This window comes from Mustela lutreola, chromosome 7 (assembly GCF_030435805.1).
Source record: "Mustela lutreola isolate mMusLut2 chromosome 7, mMusLut2.pri, whole genome shotgun sequence".
Taxonomy (NCBI): domain Eukaryota; kingdom Metazoa; phylum Chordata; class Mammalia; order Carnivora; family Mustelidae; genus Mustela; species Mustela lutreola.
The window spans coordinates 115,315,649-115,331,618 of NC_081296.1; the positions used below are offsets into that span (position 1 = coordinate 115,315,649).

The window sequence follows — 15,970 nt, forward strand, 5'->3', positions numbered from 1 at the left end:
TCTTTATAAGCCATGATTTGCACTTCATGGTACAGTGGTTTTTTCCTTCATGCCCATCTTCCCTGTAAGCCGATGGATGTATTCCCAGTCCATTTCTGGAAATGACAGAAAGGGTGGGGGGAGAGTTTAGCCTGCTGATTAAGTGACCTGTGGTCTGACTCCCTCCCTCTTGCCCCACATTTACTATGCATTATGATGAACCTCAGAGATGGGACTTCCAAGGGGAGCTCCTTATCCTGTGTGTCTGAGTAGGCTATCGCTGCAGCCCTGATCTCCAGCCACTCCGCAGACCTTCCGTTTATATGACCGAGCTCCTTCCACGTGCCTTATCCTCTGCATCCCTGCTGGGGTTTTGAGGAAGGAGAGCACAGCTTGTATGTCTCCAAGATGGACAACTCACTATTGCTGGGGGTTAAATGTCATTCAGTAGGAGGGCCTCCTTTTTAAAAACCATGTGAAAAGATCAGGTGGCTGTCTTGGGCTACTGGGCCAATCAGTCATCCATTCAAACATGTTTATGGCCTGTTATGTCATGTACTGTGCAGGAAGAGGGCATGTAGGAAAGAACAAAAAGGGTGATACACCTCTGCCCTCACGAGCGAACAGCCTGGTGGAGAAAGGGTCGTGAGAGCAAACCAGGGTTTGCAAGGGGAGAGAGAGGAATAGAGGCTGCTGTTGGTTTAGAAGGGTCAGAGAATGTGTCTCTAAAGTGGTAATAAAACACAGAACTCCATGAATCAAGGGATCAAGACTGTGGCATATGGATAAGCAAGGATTCCAGGAGGAGAGAATTGGCACATGCAGGCATCGAGAAGTAGGAAGGAGCTTGTCCTGTCTCAGGAAAGGAAAGGAGCCAGGAAGTAGTTATGGAATGTAGTTATGGGAGATCCAGCCACTTATTTTAAATAGATATCTCAACATTAATATCTCCAGACTTGCCTCCCTAAATCTATTCTACCTGCAGCATTCCCAACTTAGCTAAAGGCAATTTCATCCTTTTAGTTGTTTAGGTCAACCTGAAATCCTATTGGCTCTATCTTCAAAGTTGAACCAGAACCTAACTCTACTGGATTACTGAAATAGCCTCCTACTGGTCTTCCTGCTTTTGCCTTTGCCCCTTATAAACTACTCCCAACCCAGGGACCCATATGAACCTTTTAGGGGCACCTGGGTGACTCAGTCCATTAAGTGTCTGACTCTTGATTTTGGATCAGGTCATGATCTCAGGGTCCTGGGATGGAGCCCTATGTTGGCTTTGAGTTTGATGCAGAGTCTGCATAGGATTCTCTCTTCCCCTCTGCCCCTCTTCCGTTTGTGCTCTCTACCTCTCTTCAAAGTAAATAAATAAAATCTTTAAAAAGCTCAAAACAAAAACACAAGCCAGATCATGTCTCATTTCTGCTTCAATCCCTCTATTTTCTTAAGCTCTGAGTAAAGTAGACCTGAAATCATGAAAAATAGAAGCCAGAGGATGTCAGAAGGAACACTGCACTATTAAGGTATGGGAGTAGGTAGGATCACACCCCCATTTCTCCATGCCAGGCCCTGTCCTGGAGACATGGAGTTGAGGCAGGAGATGAACCAGTGTGAAAGAACTTCGAAGGTAAAAATTCTTCATCAGTTATCTGTTGATCATGATTACATGCTAGACATTGGGCTTTGCACTGAACAGAGTGATTTATAGGGATTCAAAATATAATGTGGGAGGCAAGCTCTGCAGTGATAGGTGCCTTGGTAGATGCTTCTCAGAAACAGAGGGAAAGGCTGATCCTTACCCCAAACCAAGCAAATATGTCACTACTGGGCGGTCATCACCTAAGTGGTAGGGCCTATATGGCACCTATCCATATCAGCTCTCCCTATACTTTACCTATTCTTGAAGGCCCAGGGCTCTACCTGGCTGGGTAAGAAGCATTTTCTCCTACAGATATGAAGAATATTTAATTCCTTTTAGTGTGGTTTTTTGTGGGTTTTTTTAAAAAAGATTTTATTTTTTAGAGAGAAAAAAAGAGAGCATAAGCAGAGAGGAGTGGCAGGCTGGAGGAGAAGCAGGTTCCTGCTAAGCAGGGAGACGGACATGGGGCTTGATCCCAGGACCCTGGGATCGTGACCAGAGCTGGAGGCAGGTGCTTCACCAACTAAGCCACCCAGACGTCCCTTTGTGGGGTTTTTGATAACAAGCTTTAGGAAGTGATTTCAGATGTTGAGGCAACAGTTTGAGCTAAGTCTGATACACTTGTTTCTGGTGGAGGAGGTGGTGGTTTTGGGAGTCTGGTTGTCTTGTGCCCACAGGGCCAATGCCCACTGTGCTTCTTGAGTGAGAATCAACCTCCTGACTTACTTTGCTCTCCTCCTCCCAGTGTGTCTGGTGTAGAAAGGTGGGCACTTTGGAGAAGCAAGTCTGTGGGAATAAACAGGACAGAAAGCGTTGACTCTCTTCCTAGGCTCACCTGGTGCCTGCAAGGTCTCTGAGATCCACAGTCCATGCATGGATTTATTTTTTATTTTATTTTATTTTTACCAAATACTCGTAAAAGTGTTCGTTTTCAATATAATTCATTTCCTCGGCGGGGGGGGGGGGAGGAGGGATGTAGCATCTGGCATATTCCTGACAACCCTAGGAAGCAGAACTAGGGCCCAGATATTCTGTGTGGTGGTAGGTGGTCACAGTCGTTTCTCTTCTAGCGAAGACAGAGTGCCTCCTGTGTTGCTGCATTTATCAAGAAGCTGCAGAGAACAGAAACAAAACTCATGCCTAGAGTGGATGGGTTCCGCAGAAACACTCAAGCACAAATGACACAGGAGGGAACTTGGGTCTTTATTAAATGTAATATGAGCTCTTCCTGTATGAGAGGGTTTGATTTACACGAGTAATAATATCTTTGTCCATTTTGTCTTTAGAGAGGAAATGTTGAATGGAGACAGCTCTCGAGGCAAGTGTGTCAGCGAATAATGCAGGGCACCTCACCCATGGCCGCACTCCCCAGGCCCATTATCATTCACACCAAGTGCGCCGTTAGTAATCTTTGGCAGCGGTTGGGACCAGGCCACAATTTCAGCACACATAATACCGGCTTTCTGTGCGAGAGCAGTACAGCGTGGACCAATGGATTCTTTGTTGTTCTCCCCCTCCAGAGTGGAGAGTCTCCGCTCAGCCCATCTGCACTTTCTCACAGTGATACTGCTTCCTCCACGCAGTCGCTTTCTCATGGAGGGGCCCCGGAGCTGCTGGTGGGGCTGGCCTACAACGCCACAACGGGGCGATTATCTGTGGAAATGATCAAAGGCAGCCATTTCCGAAACCTCGCTGTTAATAGAGCGCCTGGTAAGTGCGTGTCTGTAGCCCCAGCTCTGGGCCTTCCAGAGGCAAGCCAAAGGCTTTGTTGGTTTTGGTCTTTATTCTTTAACTTTCTTTAAGACACGATCTTGGTATGACTTAGCCATGTTTTTACAAAGCAATACCTTGGAGTATCTTAAATGTCCTTTTATCTCATTAGCTCGATGGCTTCTCCAATATCTGGATATAGCTCCATGCAAAATAGGCTGCCCTCTACCTGCATATGGGTAAAGGGAAAAGAGGGCTGTCTCCTCAGCAGCACGATGTGTATGGGCAATTAAAGTCTGCTAAGAGGTTCCAGGCCTGCAAATACCTTTAAAGAGTCAGAGCGTAGGGTTTGGAGTGAAGCACATCGGGGGCCAAAGTCCAGCTCTACCCACTTACCCATTAACTTTGCTCTGATCCAGTACAATTCAGCTCTCTATTATGAATCTCAGAAGATTCACCTGGAACAAAGGGACGTTTATAATACTTTCCTTATTGGTTTGTCTGTGGGGGGTGGGGGTTAAATAAAATATTTCTATAAAGCATTTAGCCTAATGGCTAACACACAGTGAGCATATGAGAAATGTTAGGGGTTATGGTGCTGACAGAGGAGGTGCTGGAAGAGGATCTAGGCTAATATGGGCCTGACTTAGCCGGAGAGCTAGCACTTTGGAGATCACCACTGGAAGGAGGGCCTTGAGGCCCTCCTGTAGCAGCAGTACCTGGTCCAGAAAGCCAGAATAAAAATGCTGCTGCTGGAAACAGCCACAATTCCCTATCGGGACCCAAGAAGTTAGACACTGAGCATTGGACTAATGCTGCAAAAATTAGCTTGGCTTTAATGATTGTCAGAAAAAAAAAAAAAAAAAAAAAAAGGCTTAAGAAGGGACAGGAAGATGGTTTCTGCCTCCCTTCTGCCTTCTGGATCTCATGCAAGTACATACAACCAGAGGCACCTAATTCTTATCTGGAAATCTAGCAGCAAGAGAGTCTGAAAAATGTTGTTTGATTTCCAGCCTTTCAAGTCCAGAAGGTAAACTAGAAAGGGTAGCATGGAGGGCAAGTGAGCCTGTCCACCCCAGGCATCAGTCTTACTGAAATAAGGATGAAGTTGCTAACAACATGGTAGGCTCAAGGAAATGGGCTCTGGCCTCACAGGTCAGCAGCCAAGCTGGTAGAAAAGCATCAACTTTGGGGACGGGGGAAAGGCAGCTTCTATAGCCAATCTAGGCTCTCACTCTTCTTAGTCTTTATCTGTGCTGCAGCCCACAAAGTCTCTGTTCATGAGTGGTATCTCATTGTTGATCTGTATTAACACCATTAGAGCAAGGTAGTGAGGAATACCCAGCACTCTGGATAACAAGAGGGCAGGTACAGAAGCTGTATTCTGTGTTGATTCTCATGGTCATGTGAGAGCTATTTAACATACATCATAGGTGCTGATTATCACATAGCTAGTCGCTTTGCTAGATACAGCTTTGTTTTTTAAAATAGCTCTGGATTTATTAAAGACCTGGATTTACTGCTTTTCCTTTAGAGCTTTTTCCAGTTTTCCCCTATCCTCCTGAAAGTTGGTGAGATCGGGATAACTATTTGGGAAGAACATGGTGGAGCTGTAGAGAGTGATGGGGAGATGAATCACACAGTCATGACCTATTCCAATTCAAGCTGGGAAGCTCTAATCTGTGTGCTGGGTGGTGTTATGGTGGCTAAGAAAGCATCAGCTGGAGGCTGACAAACTAAGGTGTGAATTTAGGCTCTGACACTTATGAGCTGGGAGTTATTAAACTTTCCTGAATCTCGGTTTCCTCATCCGTAAAATGGAATTATAATCATATATACTTTCTAGGTAGAAATACTACATAGAAAGCTGTGCTGTTATGGATGGTACTATTGTATCATTATATATTTCTATACAGGAGAAAACATGCCAAAGAGGAAATTCTTGTAACAAATATTTAAAACTGAATAGGAAAAAAAAAAAAAAAAAAAAAGCAAGTTCTAATTTAGAAATTGATTTTATTCCAGAAGTTTAAGTCAGTTTGGCATTTGCTACATGATTTTTTTGTAGACATACTGTTTCAATTTAATTTAAACCCTAACTGACATGCTGTATCTTTGCAACCAAAGTAATAGGAAACAATGTTGCTGTGATGCTGTTCATTAAAACAGAAACTCAGTAGTGAAGACAAAAGTTTTTTGTTTATGTAGAATTCTGGTACTTGAGGAAAAGCCAGTTTAATTAGGAAAGGTTGAGAAAGTAGAAGGTTCCTTTGTGGAGATTGCAAAAGGGATCGCTTGGTACTTGCAAGGGCTTTAGATGTTGATGGCCTTGGTTCTTCATTATGTCCAACCTTATTAGGCCACTAGTACTGCTTTGGCAGTCATCAGGCAAACTTAGGATACATTTTTAGTTCCCATATGGAAGAAAATAAGAAACAGAGCAAGAGTTTTATGAGATAACTGAGCAGAGTTGGAAGAAAGGGGGGAGGAGAGAGGATGCAGGCTGGGGGATGAATGGACCTTGGGGTAATATGTAGCTAAGGGAGACTGCCAAAAGCACTGTCCCCATGAGGTGGATGGAGGGCAGGGGATGTCTCCAGAGCCCTGCATTGTGGGTCAGAGTCTGCCAAGAGGAGCTGCCTGCAAGGGGAGAGGTGTGTGTGGGAATACTCATGCGAGGGTCCTAAAACCCTATGCATAAGGCTCTGGGCTCAGGGATAGTTCCCTCTTCTGTAAGAGAGGACACAAATCCTGCTTTACAGAGTAGCCATGATAATTGAAGAATGGTTCTTAGGGAAGCCAGAAGGAGAATATCTTGAGCCTGAATATTGGGAACTTTTCTTCTTTAGAATACCGAAGTGTCTAAATATTGCTAGAAACTGGGAGAAAGGCTGAGATTTAGAAGTGAGAATCTTTTGCCTCAAAATATATCGTGAAACAAAATAGAACTTTGAACTTGCCAACTTGGTCCAGCCGGATGACTGTTAGGACATTTTAAACTTTCCTTTCTAGGCAAGATAGAGGAAAAGTGGGTAGATAGTAGATAAAATTCCTCTGTTCTATTAGGGCCTTAGAAGAGATAAACCACTGAAATGTAAGCCCCTTTTCTCAAACTTCTGAGTTAAATACTTGGGGGAGAAGGCTCAGTGAGATGCAGGTTTTGCTCTAATGGTCAGATGCTGATGAGAGCATTCTTAGGTAGGAGCCCATGACATGTGCCAGACTGGCTACAAGTAAGGCTGATTCCACCAAGTGTTGTGGAGGATATAGAGAGTACATTCTAGGTGAGAATGGAAAAACCACTTGGGAAAAGGCCTGGCAGTTTCTTATATAAGTAAACATGTGCTGAAAATCCAACAGTTCTATTTTTAGCCATTTACCCATATGTTAAAAAGAAGAATAAAAGACCTGCACAAGAATGTTCAGAGCAGATCTAGTCATAATGGCAAAAACTGCAAAGACTCCTCATGTCCACATGAATGAGTAAACACAGATATATTTATACAGTGGAGTACTATTCAACAACTAAAAAGGAAATTAACATGGGATCTCAAAAACATACTGAGTATCTATTACATGACTCCATTTATAGAAAGTTCTGAAATAGGTGAAATTCATCTGTTGTGAAAATAAGCAGAAGAGTGGTTGCCTCAGAGTTGGCCTCAGTGTCAAGATGAACTAAGCATGGACATGAAAGAGTATTCTGAGTTGATGGACATGTTTTACATTTTGATGCGAGTTTGAGTTAAATGGATGTTTTTATCTGTTAAAACTTATTGAATGGTACTAGAATTTATGCATTTCACTGTGTGTAAATTTTACCTTAAAATGGAAAAGAACCATAAAATATTGAACTCTGCTTAATTAAATGCATGTAGAAATGTTTAGGGGTAAAGAGTAATGATGGATGGATTGATGGGTAGATAGATATGCAAGTATGTGAGAAAGAAAATGGTCTGAACTTGGGCTACTAAGACAAAACACCATAGACTAAGTGGATTCACAGAAATATATTTCTCATAGTTCTGGAGGCTGGGAAGTTCAAGACAAAAGTCAGATGACTTGGTCCCTGGTGAGAACCCTCTTTCTGCTTTGCAGACAGATACCTTCTTGCTGAATCCTCACATGGCAGAGAGAGAAATCATCTCTCTCTTGTTTCTTCTTATAAGGGCACTAATCTCACTCATGAGGGATCCACCCTCATGACCTAATTACCTCCCAGTGGTCACACATCCAAATGCCATCACACTGAGGATTATGGCTTCAACATATAAATTTTGGGAGAATACGCACATTCAGCCCATAGTACAAACAAAGCAAAATATAACAAATGAAGAATCTAGGCAGTGAGTATTTGGGTATCCATTGTGCAATTACTTCAATTTTTCAGTATATTTGAAAATTCTACTTCTACAATATTGGGCAAATGTTGCCCTCGGCCCGCAAGAACGACAATCAGCCTGGTATGGTGTTAATGCTTCATTCTGTTTATTTCGTCAACTTTCTTAGCTTATATGCGGCAGGGTGACCAATAAGGGGCCAAGCAATGGGGAGAGCCAATGAGAATCCTGTTACTATGCTGATTAAATTTGAAACAGCCAATGACTATGTCCTCCTTTAGGCGGGCTTCACCAGAAAGTTCGTTGTTTACTTGCAGCAAATTTTGCTGGCAGTGAGCCAAGCGCCATCTTGTAATGGCGGGGACTTTCCTGGCCGGAGGTGGTCCCTGACAGGCAAAAAAGCTAGTCTGGTCTACTGAAACAAATAATACATTATATGTTAATTAAAAAAAAAAAAAAACCTAGTCTAGTCTAGAATAGTTCCACTGTATCAGGTGAGTAAACATAAAACATGAACCTCAGCTTCTGTGATTAGAATTACATTGTTTTTGGTTATCTCAAGGTCCAAACTTATTTCCCTGACTCAACCTTGGACAGGATAGAGTACCAAGCCACTGAACCTGAGTGCATCTTCTATAGCACCCTCTGTAAACCACACCCATCCCAAGAGAAAGTATGTAATTAGGCACTTTCTGATTTCCAACTTTAAACTTTTCTCTGTTCATCCAGTGGATGGATGCACAGGTGGATGGATGGATAGACGTAGATGTAGATACAGATAGATTTTTATCTAGATTTATGTCTGTCTATATCTTTTTCTTCTTTCTTTTTGGAAAATGCCCATGTTATAGGTTGTTATGGATTTCTATTTCAAATAATAGGTGGCCTAGGGATGAGAAAATAGGTTATTTGAAAATTACTGAAACTGACCCATTACCTGTAAATGAAGTAACAACATGAACTAATCTTAGCCCCAGGCACATATCAGTGTGCCAAGAATCATGCCATCATTTTCAAGGTAATACCTCATTTAGTATGTGTGGTCAGTGTTCAAAAATATTTTCACAATTGCTTTTAAGGTGGTATAGGCTAGTCTACAACCTGATGGCAAGGTATAGTCTCCACATCTCTACAGGGTGGATGGTCCAGGTGAAAAACCAGTTTATAGCATCTCGTAGACATATGAAATCCCAATATGCATTTACAAATGCTTTTGAAAAAGTTTCCATGGAGAATTAGAAACATTTGATTATCCTTTGAATTTGGCTTCATGGGAAAGCAATTCACTAACAATTTAGCAGCTCTGTTCTGCCTGCCACCCAGTTACTGCATGGCCTCGACATTTGATTTAACCTCTCTGAATTTCATTTCCCTCCTTATTAAGTGAGGTTAACAAACTAATGTTACCGGTACAAGTGCTAAGTTAAAAAATATATTAGCTATTCCATTGGGAGATTCTCTTTCTCCATCTTTATTTTCACTACGTCTCCTTCTACAGTGTGTCACTGCATTGTGTATATGTGTGTGTGTATATACACACACATATAATGGTTCTTGTCAAAAACTATCATTAAGATGTCCCCTCTAGTTAAAAACAACAAGTTCCCGGCCTCTCAGCATGTGCATGATTAGCCACATGTGATAATTACATCCCAAATGATAATACTTACAGCAGCAGCATATTAACCTTGTTAGGCACTCACAATAGCAGACACTAGAGCAAAGCAAAGCAAAACAAAACAAAACAAAACCTTATCAAGCTGCCTCATGTCGAGTGTGAAGAACGGGTGGGTTGCAGGGGGTGAGCTGTACAAACGGAGTGCAGGGGAAAAAAGACTAAATGAAAATGAGCAGATCTGGGGCTACCACCTTTCAAAATCCAGATCTAGCTTTCTGCTAAATATAGTTTATTAGTATCCACAGTGTGCTCAGAATTATGCCAGTCCAAATAAAGATTTATAGGTGGCACTAGTTTACTGAGTGCATAGGTGATAATCCTATACTTCCATTAACTCACTTAATTCCCACAACAATATTAAAGCTAGTCAGAAAATCTAGACAGAAAAGCAACAAGGGAGGAAATACGATTACCATGGTATGTGAATTATATCTCAATCAAGCTGTTTGGTAGGTCAGTGATTGTTTTTGTTATTGTTGTTGTTGTCAAACCAAGTTACCTGTAGAAGAATGGCAGTAAGACTAAGAACAGCCTTCTCAACAACAATGACAGAAGCCAGAGGACAAGGGGACAGTATTACTGAAGTCTCGAGAGGAAAATACTCTCAACTTTTAGTGGTCTGTTTGAGTGAAGGAAAAATACAGATGTTTTCCACAAAGTTTGAAAGGGTTTGTCACTGAAAGAATGACTAGTTGATATATTTCAGGAAGAAAGAAACTGGATTTAGAAGGAAATAGTGAAGTTCAGAAAGGACTAATGAACAAAAAATCTGGTGAACAGGTAAGTAAATATAGCATGTAGAGACTGTCAGAAACAGGACAGCAGCAGTAAGAAAAATGACTGATATATTAGGAGTATAACAACAAGGAAAATAACATGAAGGATGAGAAGAGGAGATGGAAATCAAAGAATTTATGTTAGTTAAGAGGAGAGTAGAGGTATTGATTAATTTTAGACATTAAATCAAGGCACATGTAAAAATTTTCATCTAGCTTTCAAACCAGTAGAGGTAATAAATTAGAATGAAGTAAATTCAGTGAATCAATAGAAACCAGGAAATGATATTTAAAGGCACAGAGAATGCAGGATAGAAAGCACAAACCAAACAAAATAAATAAATAAATATTAGTGATCATAATAAATGTAAAAGGACTAAAACTGCTGTTCGAAAGGTATATATAATGTTATTCTCTTGCTCCCTATCTCTCCCTGTCTCCCCTCCCCATATCCTCCCACCCACACTGTAGGTTATGTTGGTCCACCTAGTCCCATAATGTATAAGAAAAAAAAAATACTAATTACCAAAGAAGTGAGGTTAGGCCAGGCATGTAAGGATTTAACCTTAGGAAAGTCAGCACCTGTAGCTCACCGTATTAACTGACTTATGAGAAACCATTTTGGTTATCTCAACAGGTGCAAAAGAAACCTCTGAGAGAATGCACTGTCTGTCCATTATTGATAAAGAGAACTCAGCAGATGGATAATAAAAGGTGCTTTAGTATAGGTTAGGCTAAAATGCAATAACAAAGAAGCCCAGCAATTGTGGGCAGCTGGAAATAGCAAAGGTTTATTTCTCCCTTGCAGCACTGTCTATGGTGAGTCAAGTGACTCCTCTCTGCTGGGATGAAGGCATACAGACTCTTTCCATTTAATGAGACAATGTGATCATATTCAAAATGTGACCTGCTTGGTTGTCATGGAAGGGGAAGGGAGGGCATAGGGGATTTATGGCTAGGATGGGAGTACTTAAATATAATCATGATTGAAGGTGATTATTTTCATTTCTCAGATTCCGTTATTTAGAACTCAGTAACGAGACCCAGTCAACTCAAATCTGGTATGAAACCTATATCCTTGGTGTGACATTTGACCTGATTCACTATCCCCTTATTCACCTGAGGTTTGTTGGGCTTCTGTTGTTTAAATTCTTTTAAAGTCCATTTCTCACTGTTCGGAGGTCTGGAAGCAGTTAGCTTTCCCAACCACAGAAAGGTCTGAATTTCAGTATTCCTTTTTTTTTCTTTCTGTTTTCCTTGCACACTGGCCAGTTTTTTCCCAAGCTTACCTTTTGCCTCTCTCTGTCCCCTCCCCAAGTGAAACTAGTAAAACTGAATACACTTTTTCTTATTTTTTTAAAAGATTTTATTTATTTTATTTATTTATTTGACAGACAGGGATCACAAGTAGGCAGAGAGGCAGGCAGGGAGAGAGGGGAAGCAGGCTCCCTACCGAGCAGAGAGCCCAATGCCTGGGTGGCTCACTCATTTAAGCAGCTGCCTTCAGCTCAGGTCAGATTCCTGGAATGTAGCCCCAGAGCCCTATGTCCAGCTCTCTGCTCAGCGGGTCCTCAGCTTCTCCCTCTCCTCCTGCCTCTCCCCTGCTCCTGTGCACGTGGCCACTCTCTCTCAAATAAATAAATAAAACCTTTAAATAAAATTATTGTTTTAATGCACCAACTGAAAAGGAAAACATTTATAAATCAGATTCCACAAGAATTTAAGGCAGTTATACTATAAAAGTCACTGTAAAATAAAAGGATAAGAACAGAAGATACTAGCAATAAATATAACAAAGATATTATATGTAGAATTTATAAATATCCAGCAATCCACTCCTGAATATATGCTGGAGAAATTCTCAGATTTTGATATATTTTAGTATAAAGTATATTTTAGTATAAAATATAGGAAAGTGTTCAGTAATATCTTTTCCATTCTTGGTTATTATAAATAAATATCCATTAATGTAGAGAATGGACAAGTGGATTGTGGTTTAGAACAGTATATAGCAGTTAAAATAAATGAACCACAGGTGTATCTATCAAATAGGTGATATAAAAAATTTAATGCTCAATGAACAAAGACAAGTTTTAGGAATACCTACAGTAAAATGGTAAACACTCTTAAGTGTGCAAAATTCTGTTAAGTATACGTTGGATAGCTTTATTTATGTCTACTTTTATAATGAAAATGAGGAACTCCAAATTCAGGCCAGTCATTACCTTTAGTGAGAGAAGAAATCAAATAGAATCAAGGAAGGATACATTGATACTTCAATTATAATATTTTATTTTCTAAAAAATCAAATAAAAAACAAAAGGTCTATACTAAATATGATAAATGCTAAATATCACAAGTCTGTGTGGTGGGTATTAGGATAGGAGTCATAATGGTCTCTATTCTCTTTATGTATGTTTAAAATCTCTTGTAATTTTTAAAAAATGTTTTCAGTGTTCCAGAATTCATTGTTTATGCACTGCACTAAATATCTTGTAATTTTTAATAAATTAAAAGGGAAGGGAGGTTAAAAGACTGAATTCCTTTCCCTTGCCCAGAAAATCATGATGCTCCACTCCCGCCCCAAGCAGCGTCTGTAATACTATTGGTAGTACATCATGCTGCAATGGGCAGTATTTTGTATGACCTCTGTAAGTAACCACTATGGCATTGTGCTGTTTCCTTGGAAAAATGACTGCTGAGTTTCAAATGACATACTTCTATGCCATGATAAATTGAGGATTGTGTGCTATTATAATTTTTTTCTGGTACACATGCCATCTTCTTTTATGGAGAAGGAGACAGTGACTGGGAAAGCAGCTGACACAGCTGAGTCAGAAGAGTGTCATCAAGGACTATCTAGGAATTATGACCCATTCAACATCTTGATGATGGTTTTGAGTTACTAGAGCTACTGAGGGACATTCTGAACCATCATCAGAAGATAGCATATTGCTTGGTATTGTTTTGTAGCAAGTATTATCAATTCCAAAGATTTAAAACGGAATTCAGTGAAGTTGTATATTTACTTGACCGTTTCTTCATCCATTCTGCCTGGTGTTCACTGGAGTAAGTCATTGAACCCCAAAAGACCCCAAGCAAACTCTGTACTGTTCCTCACAGGTCCACTTCCCTGGGCACAGTCTTGACTCTGGACACTGAAAAGTAAACACATTTATACTCCTGAGGAAAATTTCCCTTTGAGCTGGAACCATCAACAACATTTCCCCTCCTTTGGTTACATGTCCTCAGACTGCATTGTTTATCAAATAATTATTTCCCCCTTTTGTCATACACGTATCATTCAGCTTCAGTGAGGGTGGTTTGGTCGCAAATGACCTTTCTCATAATGAGAAAGTGATCTGTGACAAGATAAAGATGGAAATCGCACTTTGGGAAATGAGCAGGTCTCTGTTTGCAAGATTAACTCAATGTCCTCTGCCATAACCGAGGGAAGAATTGCCAGAGCAGTTCAGTGACTGGATTGGACTTCCATAGGAATCATGGAGCTGTACAGCTGTGGAAACACAAATTCCGTGCCCCCTCCCCATGGTTGGTTTGCTGACAGCTTTCTCAGCAGAGCAGTTTGAAGAGTGGCGAGGCCTGTTTCCGAGACAGAGAAGTGTTTTCACACCTGAAGTGTAATTTCACACCTTGTGTTTCTCAGCAGATAAGTGAATAAAATAACACATCAAGCCGGAATAGAAAAAGATCAACATAGAAAGAAAACTGCAGGTTGTAATTTGTTTCCCATCTTACAATGCTCTTGTAGAGAACAGTAAATTACAGAGATCTGGATTTACACTTTTAAAAGTTTGACTGGTTGTTAGGTGGGAAAGTGAGCAGTAAACACTAATCCGCTTTCAGCCAGCATTGAACAAAATGTACAGAATGATAGAATCTGGGGAACACCCTAACACTTGGATTTTCTTTTTTTAAAGGATAGGACACATGTAAGTTAGTGCTAAAAACTGTCATTAAGAGAGGGTTAAAAAATTGATGAATTATGTGATTTTAATAAAAATAGAATTTTCTTTGGGATAATTTCCTTTGTAAGTATCTATTTGGGAATTTCAGCAGAAATAGTAGACTATGTTAGTAAAATTTGGATCATTTTTTCCTTCCTATAAATTGCTAAACATACGAGGCCAGTCCCATTTTCTAGCATTCCAGCGCAAGGGTGATAAAACCAAGGGGTTTAATCTTCATTTTAGAAGTTTGAAAACCTGAAACCTAAAGAAAAAAGAAGGTCAAGCCTGCTGGAGAGTCATGTACATTCATTACAAAATGTTTAATATGTACTGAATGTCTACCATGTGTTAGACACTAGGCCAGGAACCAGGGGTACAGCTGTAAACAAGGCAATTCCACTTTCAAACTGACAGCCTTGCTGAGGAGCAAACAGGTGATGATAATGCTGGGTGCTAAGTCCTGGGATAACCTGAAGCTAGATTTTTGATGGCACCCAGAGCTGGTCAGGACAGGAGCAAGTGGTCAGCAAAAATTCCTGGATAAACCCAAATCCAGACCTAGCTAATGAATAGAAATCATGGGAAGGTGGATAGCACTTGTGGTATCAGAGCACATACAGTCTGTGCAGAAGTGAAAGGGAAAGAGAAGTGTGGGTCAGAGGGAGGTCAGTGTAGGGGAAATGCAGCTTATAAGGGCGACAGTGGTGCCCAGTGAAACTGGGAGGTAAAAGGATCAGAGTATGTCACCCATACCAAGAAATTTTGGTTTTGCCTTGAGATTAATAGACAACATTGAAGGTTTAGGCTTTGTCTTTTAGTGAGAGTGACATAGACATAAACAGGTTTGCATTTTACAGAGTTCCCTCTGACTGTGGGATTGGGTAGCCTGGTGATGGGAGCTGGGTGAGGAGACCTGTCCTAAGTCAGGTAAGAGAGGCTGGTGACTGGAGCTTGCCTGCGCACTGAGTTCTGCGCCTTCAGGGATGGAACGGCGTGGGTAGAGTTGGGAGCTATTTAGGACATAAAATCAACAGACCTTGGTGATGGATTGGCCAGACTAGGGGTGAGGAGCCAGTCTTGTCAAAATGTCCTCCTCACTCCTGATTTAAGTAAACTGAGTGGAGGATGCTACTGTTTGCAGAGATGGGGGACCCTGGAGACGCAAGCGTTAAGAGTTGGAGACATGATGAGTGAGACGAGTGCAGGGAGATATCCGTGGGGAAAATTGTGGTGTTGAGCTGGATCTTGAGCTTGGAAGAGAAGTCCAGGTCAGAGATAAAGGTTTGGTACTTGTCATTTAGTGGATAAGATGATTCAAAGAAGGGGCGCCTGGGTGGCTCAGTGGATTAAGCCTCTGCCTTCGGCTTAGGTCATGATCTCAGGGTCCTGGGATCGAGCCCCACATCAGGCTCTCTGCTCAGCAGGGAGCCTGCTTTCCCCTCTCTCTCTGCCTGCCTCTCTGCCTACTTGTGATCTCTGTCTCTCTGTCAAATAAATAAATAAAATCTTAAAAAAATAATATGGTCCAAAGAATATGTAGAGTGTAAGAAGAGGAAGTACTTTTTAGGCATAAAACAGTATTTTGATTGTGAAAAGGAAAATACACATAGAACAAAAGGTTTTTATTGCTTTTTACATAAATAAAATGTGGCTGAAGAACCACGCTTGGCTAAACACACCGTCGTACACAGGTTTACGTGTGTATACTCCTCTGTGCGGGTAGACCTTCTAGTGAGCATCAGCAAGGTGCCTGTAGTGGGCTGCATGAAACATTAACCATCGACGGTAAAAATCCCTTTCCTTAATACTTCCTGGAAAATATGTTAGTCCTAAAGCAAATACCAGGCCTAAGGATGCTGCCCAGTATGTTAAAAAGGAAA

At 41.0% G+C, this 15,970-nt stretch overlaps 1 protein-coding gene across 1 annotated transcript in view; it reads left to right on the plus strand.

The window, feature by feature from the left end:
* The window catches only part of SYT16 (synaptotagmin 16), a 109,889-nt gene that overhangs the window by 81,506 nt on the left and 12,413 nt on the right, over positions 1 to 15,970 (plus strand). The window contains exon 5 of the mRNA XM_059182265.1: positions 3,136 to 3,325. Within this exon, the coding sequence (XP_059038248.1) occupies positions 3,136 to 3,325 (190 nt within the window). The remainder of the gene's footprint in view (positions 1 to 3,135; positions 3,326 to 15,970) is intronic.